At 40.6% G+C, this 9,438-nt stretch overlaps 2 protein-coding genes across 2 annotated transcripts in view; one reads left to right on the forward strand and one right to left on the reverse strand.

Moving 5' to 3' along the window:
- Positions 1 to 1,345: 1,345 nt before the first annotated feature.
- Positions 1,346 to 7,964, reverse strand: myadmb (myeloid associated differentiation marker b). Its single transcript, XM_080503692.1, has 2 exons — positions 7,828 to 7,964; positions 1,346 to 3,993 (listed from the first exon to the last, which is right to left on the reverse strand). Exon 2 carries the CDS (start codon positions 3,874 to 3,876, stop codon positions 2,995 to 2,997), a length of 882 nt encoding a protein of 293 aa, XP_080359818.1. The 5' UTR covers positions 3,877 to 3,993; positions 7,828 to 7,964; the 3' UTR covers positions 1,346 to 2,994.
- Positions 6,472 to 9,438, forward strand: part of pex19 (peroxisomal biogenesis factor 19) — a gene marked incomplete at its 5' end in the record, with an annotated part of 8,005 nt that continues 5,038 nt past the window's right edge. The window contains one exon of the mRNA XM_080503017.1: positions 6,472 to 6,541. Within this exon, the coding sequence (XP_080359143.1) occupies positions 6,472 to 6,541 (70 nt within the window). The remainder of the gene's footprint in view (positions 6,542 to 9,438) is intronic.

Genomic DNA, 9,438 nt, shown 5'->3' on the forward strand with positions numbered 1-9,438 from the left:
GCTTATCCATGAGCTGGCCTGCGAGCACTGTGTGGATCAGTTTAACGACATTGACTCATTGAATTCAGATGAAGTTAGTTAATAGTGAAATGGTGATGCCCCTGTAATTTGGCCTGTTAACCAGTCATTATTAAAGTCTGGTTTTGTTTCCCCACTGCGCAGGCTCCCGCAAAGGGAATATGGTTTTCAGCTGTTCTAAAAGAAACGGATCGATAAATCAATGATGTTGAGAAGAAGACGAAACAAAACAGTTGACATGAACTATTAACATGTAGATAGCAGGAGAGTGATGTTATAAAGGTAAGCTCGTGTTTATTTAGGGTTTGCAAATGCTGTACATGTTTGTCTCTGTGGACCAGTTGCCTTCATGAGCAATGCTGAGAGACAGCAGCTCTCCAATGGTTTTATCTACAAAAGTAACAAACTCATAGTAGCTTCGGCACTCTATAACACAGTGATGTACATGGCTGTCCTGCAGATCTTCTGTTTACAAAGTGAACTGCTTTTTCATTTCAACATGGTGTAAATATGTCTGCCTTTTCAAATGCCCAGCATATCAGTAAGACTACTCAGTTGATCATATGTTGTCAGTTAGGAAAATGGCAGTGTCATTCGCAAGTCTCATGCTTGACTCTTGGCTGTGAGTGAACAACACATCCTCTCTGAGACTTAAAACATGATGCTGCATTTGAGAAAGACGCGTCTCTGAGTCCTCTTTCAGTTGAGATTGTATCAAGCTATTGTGTCAGTAATAACTATGTCTTTGTTCGCTATATGGGAGTGGGAAAAACAAGAATTAATCAGGTTACTTCTGCAGAGTAGGCAGGCTGCTCCATGCAGACCTTTCAGCTGTAAACAACCACAGCAAATCTTGGGGATGATGTCAAACAAACTATAACACGCAGTTTGACCCCTGAGTCTGAATCCCGCCACTACTTTACAATTGCTTATTAACAAACAAAAAGGCAGCAAGAGAAAAGTTTATATTTTCATGTTTGGTTTATTATAAGTGCTTGATCCATATTACCACAATGAAAAATAGAATGTTGCCTGCATTTTGTTCATCTTAAATGTGAGCTAATTTGGCTGATCCTGTAAAGCACATTGAGACTGCTTCAGCAGTGAAATGCACTGCATATGCAAAGTCCATTCAACCTTGAAAGTCGGCCATATTAGTTCCTCAACTGAAACCGATCATTGAAGAAGAGGGAAACGAGAGCGAGATGGTGTTTCCTTCTCTTGTTCATTGGTTACTAGTTAGTGAAAAGAGCCACATCTGAAGGAGCGGTCAAAAGAAAGAGGTCAACTGAAACACATCATTGAAATAACACAAAAACACACAGAGCATTTTTACCATGTATTTTTATTGAAACACTGGATTATATTTCTTTATAACACTGATATGATTTGCACAACTGTAACACAGTAGAGTATAAAAAAAAGTTGAAAACTATCATGTCAACATTGTCCATGGGAGGGGATGTGTGTTTTTGTCTTTGGATTGCTTTTGTTTTCATACTTTTACAGCTGTATATAACCAATAGCCCAAATCAACAATAAATGCATTTAGTGGCGAGTGTTTGGATGACGACTATAAAGATACGATGGAAATACAAAGAAGTGCACTCTAACATTACGATTGTCTTTTTTATAATCTGCAATACCGCATATGCTCTGTCCACATATATATACTTGCCATTGTTTGTAGCTTACAGATACACATAGGCCTATAAGATAACTGTAGCGAAAGCTTGCCTAGCAGTCATTTTCATTTTAACATCATATAAACTACTTTAAAAATACTTCAAGTCTTGACACTGGAGTCACTTCTAGATCTAGAAACATTTTAGCTGCTCTTTATGGTTTGGAAAACATAACAAAAATGTCAATAATTAACATGAAAAACCTTTGAAATCATAGACTATCAATCATTTAACATCTTAATATTTTCTCCACCAGTAACCTTGACTCCATTACCTAAATATTTGTTAATTTTTTTCTTGGCAAGTTATGCACTTACCTACTTAATTATTTGCACCAAATTTAGGAACAGACCTAAGGCAGCACATTGACTAACATTATGCAAATTAAACTTCAGAAAAAATACATTAATAAACACCCTTTGCTTTGCTTCATCTTACATTTTCATCACAGACTATGCTCACATGCACACAGTAATTGGAATACTTGTTCAAGTCCATTTATGATAAATTTGCTCATATCCAGAGAACAATCTGTGTATGTAAAATAATCTTTTGTTATACTGGGAACAGTCCCATCATTAAAACAGATTTTAAAAAGTGTTTGATACCACCATGTTCAAACAATTATGATTCAGGTCTTTCTTCAAGATTGGACTATTTTTTGTGGCGCTGAACACTAAACACTTATACAGAAAAACCCAAGAAAAATACAAGGAAATATTGTACTTATGAACATAGTCAGTGACCTCAACCTCCCTCTCATCTTTTTCTTTTTCTTTGTCTGTAAGAGCCTCAGTCATGCAGTATACTTCACACAAAATTAAATTTGGCAGAGGCAAACTTTCTTAGTTTGGGGGCCAAAAAGAGCACAAGGTTTGAGTTTCTGACCCATGGAAACATATCTTTCTCTTTGAAAAGCCTCTTTGACTGCCTCTAATATATTCTCTTCCCTGTCACATTCCTGGCTAACCATTACACAATTACTTTTTACTCTTGTCTTGTTCTCCAGCTGTTCGGTCCGATAGCAAAAGAACCAAATCTTTTTTTCCTTTTTGGGGGGAAATTTGATGCAACAGAAAGGTACCAGTTGGGGGCGTGAACTCGGAAGTCTGTTCACGCCACGATGCACAATCTTCTCTCGACTGTGTGGATATCATTAAAACAAATCAGAGTGTCGATGAGTACACAAGCGATTGCCTGCAACAGTATATTTGACAGCAGTTTTACAGCCTTTCCTAAACTGAACAAATTGAATTTCATTTGGAGCATACTGCTGGCACTCTGTCCTCTTTCAAGCACTGACAAAGACCAGGCGGGTGGAGTAGATCATGTCAGCCAGGTACAGGATGAAGTTGACAGCGGTGAGCACAGCCACCGCCATGATCTTATCCCAAACACACAGTCCCATTGCACTGCTGCAGTTGTAGGGCCTATTTTTATTTCCACCGTGCTTGGGGTCAAAGTTGAAAATTGGCCAGATGATGGTTGCTGAAAGATAGAGGACCACGGCCAGCAGAGCATAGCCTGACAGGAAACGGGCGAAAGGGAAGGGGAGACAGCCGGTGCACTCGCCTATGCAGAGCATGATGATGGCCGCCGACAGGATGAAGCAGATGCAGTAGACGGACATGCAGTACTTGAGGGCGTCGTGGCGGTCGTATACCACAGGGTCGCTGACGAAGACAAAGATGACGCAAGCCACAAAGGTCTCGCAGACTTTCAGCAGGCCAGGGGCTGTGGCCATGTAGCCGGCAACCTCGCCGGGACGCGCCTTACTGATGCTCACCTCGGTCATGTAGGCAATGGTGGCCAGGCAGGAGAAGACGGTGGACACGATGCGGTAGTCGCGGGTCTCGTTTGGTCCTGATGAGCCCTTGAGGAAGTACAGAGGGAAGATGATGGAGGCGGATAAGCAGAAGAGTGCAGCGAAGCAGGCGAATGTGATGGGGAAGTTCTTCCAGGACACGGGGGCTCTGGTCTGCAGCCCAAAAAGCTCCACCAGGAGGACCAGCAGGGTGCCAGCGAAGCCGAAGGCCCAGCAGAAGATGCACCAGTCCTTGGTACCATGGTGCAGCCTGCCGCCATGTGCGGCCACGGAAAAGGCCACGCAGGTGAAGACGAGGGCTGCTAACCGTGTCCATAGCAGAGGGCTGGAGTGGAGGACGATGGCCATGATGAGATGTGTGATGAGTAATCAGAGAAAGTGGAAAGATTCCTGTGAAAGATGAGTCTCTTCGTTCTGGGAGTCACTTCCTTAGACTGCTATCATCAGCCACTCAGGCAGAGAAAACTGTAAGAAGAAAAAGACAATGGAAAGAGTTAGTAAGCAGTACTTTGGGGTTTTATGTTGTGTTTTATGACTCCAAGATGAAGTAAGAAGTAAGACAGCCATTTGAGGGTAACAGCTTGCAACGCTGTCCACATTAGCTCTGTCCGCCTACATGGCATTTTCTGGGACACACAATAGTGTTATTGTGTTTTTATGAATGGTTGAGACAACAAGTCAAATCAGGGAAACACAGTTGGAAACCACAAATGAAGCCCGCACTGTGGTCCCACAAAACACACCACATTTACATCTGGTCAAGTCATCTGGAGACCAGCTTTTTCTTTTTTTAAGTTCTTGTAGTTTCTGCCATGTTTCTAAACTCTGACTTGCTCTTTTAAAGGCATTCTGAGTCGGAGTGCAGTCTGTTTTGTTCTGACATTCCTCCATGGTCATGTCCTCACTAATGGGTGGAGCACCGTAACCTCTCGTGACCCTCACAATGTGTCTGTCATCATGACTCTAAAGTTGGCCCTCCTCATTTGATCATCTCCTATTCCAGCAGGCAGCCTACGGGAGATTCACAACTTTGTTCGACAAAGCAGAAACTAAAATGTTTTGTCTATGTTGTCTGATGTTTTTGAGAACGTTGGTTGGCACACATATAGAAGATAGATAAAACTTCTATATCCAGTGGTGTCGGAATGGAGATAGACTCACTGCATGCCTTTCGTTCACATTGTGGAAATATCGTTTTGTCCCCAAAGTTCATGTTATTCATATTTATTTTGCTGTTAATTGGGAGGGATTTTGAAATGATAAGATTTGAATCAAAACTTCGCATACATTGCTAAACATGAAAACTTGTTTTGCAAACTTTGTTTTAGCACTTGTAGAAGTTGAGAAGAGTCATCAAGTTGCCAGAGTGGCTCAGTGCTGTCAATTACACTGCAGTAAATTTAGCTCATAATAACCAAACTCAGCTCAAACTCATACCAGGAAGGGGCGTTGCAACAAAGTTCATTAAGTCTTTTAAGTTGAGCATGTTTAACTGCCACTGAATAAAACTTTTATAATAGTGTATGATTATTACTGGCCTTGGAGTGATTATAGATTTATTTTAAAGCTTTCCTGAAATTGGCTTTGCCTCATGATTTATTTGCCTATTGACTATTTACTATTTACTTTTAAAAATTTTCTATTTTACTATTTTTTAAAGTGACTCACAATATGAATGCAACACAATAAAGACCTGCAAGTTACTTACAATACTAATATTTCATTTTTACATTTTAATTGCTCCACAAGGACGCTCTTGAAGCACTTAAAACCATATAAGATGGCGACAAAGTGTAAGTTTGCAGCAACTCATGAGTGTGTTCCTACAAAAGTGCATTCAGGTGTGAAATGGTTGCAGTAATATTAAATCACTGTTGAGTAACTACACTGAACTGTATTCTAATGACACAGTGTCATGAGTGAAGTACTGCAGATATCTCTTCCTTCCCTATTAGAAGTTCGTACTGAATGTTGTTGCATAATGGCTACCATTAAGAAGTTCTGGCTGGTTGATTTTACACCAGAAGCTCTTGTTTATGTTTTTTTTTTTTTTTTTTTTTTTTTTGTGGCACAAAACTCTAAACCATGTCTACTATTTTAAAAAAAAAAAAAAAAAAAAAAAAGCTTTTGTTTCTTGCTTCACTTTCAAATCATGAAACCCACAAAACTACACAGGAGATTCGAGGCCACAGGAGGAACACGACAGAAACACTCTGACCACACTCGCTGCTCTCTCTCCCCCATTCCTCCTCACACCCATTCCCCATTTGGCTTCACAAACGCAGCACTCTTCACTCCCAGTTTACACCGGTAGACAGCCATAAACAAGAAGGACAGGCCTGTTTAGATTAGTTCCATTAAACACCTATGAAACAGTCAGGGCTCGTGAGGCAAAAAGCCGCACTCGAGGTGACGTAGGAACGTAAAGAAGACAAAAAAGGAAGAAGAAAAGAGGAAAAAGAGACGGCTTGATAATGCTTCAGGGTGTCTCCCTTGAAACCAGGAGGGAGAGAAGAGGAGTGAAAGGAGGGAGGGACATGGGGGAACCCCTATGCCTCGGCCACAGAAGGACATATTTTAAACACAGTGATGGAGTGGAATAGCAAAAGGGTGAGTCACCGGCAGGCCTGTCTGCTTCACCACTCCTCACACTCTCCCCACCTCCTCCCTCATTTCTGGTAAGATTTTCCAACTTGCTGATGTGTTCCAGATGAGCTGCAGTCTCGCTGCTGCTGAACAACTGGGAACTTTGTCATAGTTGCCAGGTTCTTTCCCTCTTTCTTGTTTCCTTCCTTCCTTTCCTCCTGATTGTCTCATTTGGTGGCTACTCCCTCACTTTTCCATCAGTTGTCCTCTTTCTCTCTCCTCGTTCAATATTCCCTCTCTGGCTTTAAACCCAAGCTACCAATTATGTTCAATGCAAACCACTCAAAATAAACGTATATGGAGGGTCGTAATGGAAAAATCAATCCCCCACTGCTGCTGCCTAAAGCTTTGCTGGTCGTGGAATCAAGTCAGGAAAGAAATAAGAGAGGGAAATGCCACATGGAAGAAGAAAAAGTAAAAAAACAAAAATGAGTGTGGAAAACTTCTTTTCACTGCAGAGCATGGAAAACACGACAGGCGCACACTAACAGGGGCGCTTCCCCACTTGAAGGAGGTGCTGAAAATAGGTCCACATATGAGGACAGGAAACAAGATGCAACAGCATCATGCTCCTCTGCACAGTCGGTTATATTTCTGTACACACAGACGATGAGGCTAACATTCTCAGGAAATCAATGTTTGTCTCAGCAGAGAGGTCATGTGCACTGTTGTTGTGTTGTCATGATACAAAATCACTTACTCAATTTCACCCATAATCCACTTATAGAGGAGGCATGGTTCGAAGCACAAGATGAGGTCTGTTGGAAAACATCTCACTGTGTGTCAGTGATCTCTTGATGCTTGTTTAATAGAGTTCAAGCATTGTGCTTTTAAGGACTGGGACAAAAAGAACCAACTTTTTTTTTTTTTTTTACTTGGTTTGACATTTTTTAAAGATAAAAAGCTAAAACATGCGATATTTTTTCACAGTCAAAAGCCTGAAACAACATGTATAAGACACAAGCAAGATTTTCTTTTAAGAGTTAGACTGTTCCATCACACCTACTCCACAAGTAGGGGATTCTGGACACCTCATCCGATTTTGATAGAAAACTTACAGGCCAGAATATATATGTGTAAATTGTTGGTTTGGGGTTTTTTGTTTTTTCTCAAATGAAAAACCAAAACAGACACCAAACAGTGTGTGTGTGTGTGTGTGTGTGTGTGTGTGTGTGTGTGTAAATGCTGTGTGGTTTAGGTTCATTCATTGACAGTGGAAGTGGGGTGTGCTGTCTGCCACACCCTGCTCTCTCGCGCGCATGCACACACACACACGTACGTTACAACTTAAATGTATACTAACTCAGAAACACATAAATTAATATCAAAAAATATATCAAAGTTGAATGCAGAATGAACTTTGGGAAAGTACTGGGATAAAAAGGAGATACAATAAATAAAAACTGTAGAAGGGAAAATTTTTAATGGAATAATAAAACAAATCAATGTAAAATTTTTGCCTCCACAGTCAGTTATGATAAACATCACAAAAAGTAAAAAAAATCTCTCTCATAAGCAAAAGATAACACACTTATTCAAACACGAGTCCAATGCAACAAGTCTTAAAAAGGATTGGCTTTCAACTACCAAACTGTTCCTACAAAACGCTTTGAAAAATCATCTTCCTCTCCACTTCAACACAATTTTTCTTACCTATTCGAGAGTGATTCTTTCTGGTCTCTGTGCTGCACAACATCCAGGGGCAGAAAGTCGCAGATTGCACCACCTTAGCTTTCTGTTGGGACTTACTCGGAGCAGCTCCCCGCCCAGAAAACCAAATTAGGCGTCAAATGTCTTCACCGTTATTCACATCTGTATGGACTCCTCCTTCTCCCTATCCTCCCCCTTTCTCCTCAGTCTATTCCTCCACCCCGCAACCCACACCCAGTAGTGCAGTAGAGGCTTGCTCTCTATTTTACACTAGTTGGTAAGTTTACTATGCTTTTATTGACTGTTTGTATCACAAGGAACTGATTGATGAATGCAAAGAAAGAGTGCTGACAATATATACTCAAGTACACACAACTACTGGTACACTGCTTGAATTGGACATTCTTTTCTTTCTTTCTATCTTTCTTTCTTTCTTTCTTTCTTTCTTTCTTTCTTTCTTTCTTTCTTTCTTTCTTTCTTTCTTTCTTTCTTTCTTTCTTGTGTTTACAGATGTCCTTGAAACTTGATATAGAAAAGAGAAGCAAGCCTCAGAAAAGGTAGAAGACCTTAGGATTCGAAAGCACCTCCCCTAAGGTTTTTTTTTCATCTGTGTAAAAGCAATCTGGATGAAAAGCCAAAAGGAACACATGTGTACCAAGTAGAAAAAAAAGGGGGTGTGGGATTTCATCAAGCATTCGGGGAGTATGGATCAATAGTTGCATGAGAACAACAGCCCAGCCCATGGCTAAATTTATTGCTATTTCATGTCTGGTAGCCTGATCACTTTTTGATGAACTCTCTGGTCCAATATATCCTGTTTTTCTATAATTATCATTTTCTTTCTTTTGCTATTGAAATATCACACAAAGATTGATAATTGAACATTATGAACATTGTGATCATATCCTAATTGTGAACCGAGAAGAAGATGTATTTACTTCCGTCAAAACTAATAAAATAGAACCCTTGCGTTAGTTTAACTCTGGAATAAGCATTAAGTGTGACATTAGTTTTAGAGTTGAAAAACCCCCAACTATTTTTTCTGCACTGAGGAAATGATGTCATTTTCTAGCCATATCCATCAGCGTTACTACAGACAAGGGTCATGTAATGCTAAATATTTTGAAGGTTACTCTCTCGATCCCTGCAGCTGGACTTGTTTGTGTGTGTTGCTTAGCAACAGCAGCACTCTTCCATAGCAACCACATATGTTTACTGAGAGTTTAAAGTTGCATTTCCGTCCGTGCTTTAGAAAGAAGTGTCAAAACAGAGCTTCCTGTGAACTACTGATCGTCTTCTCGAGACCTTTTGAACTTTTTCAAACCGCTCACATTGAAGCGATCAAGATGTGTCGGTGCAGCATTGTGACAGAGAGAGTACTCCCTGTTCACCATAGCATTTATGACTGGGAGCAGTTTTTTAAGGTCAACTCATGAAAGCAGCACTGTGCCTTAAGGGAGGCTTCATGCAGCACTTCTGGGGGTTCCTCCTACATTTTGAGGATTACAACATCACAATTCTTTCACCATAGGGTTGGAGTATTCATTTTGGCCCTCCTAGAAATTGGAACAGAAAAAGGGGGCTCCAACCCCCCTGTAGCCAATACTAGCTGAC

The sequence above is a fragment of the Blennius ocellaris genome (assembly GCF_963422515.1).
Source record: "Blennius ocellaris genome assembly, chromosome: 10".
Lineage (NCBI taxonomy): Eukaryota > Metazoa > Chordata > Actinopteri > Blenniiformes > Blenniidae > Blennius > Blennius ocellaris.

Coding starts and splice junctions, on each gene's coding strand:
- myadmb (XM_080503692.1), bottom strand. CDS start 3,876: ATGGCCATCGTCCTCCACTCCAGCCCTCTGCTATGGACACGGTTAGCA.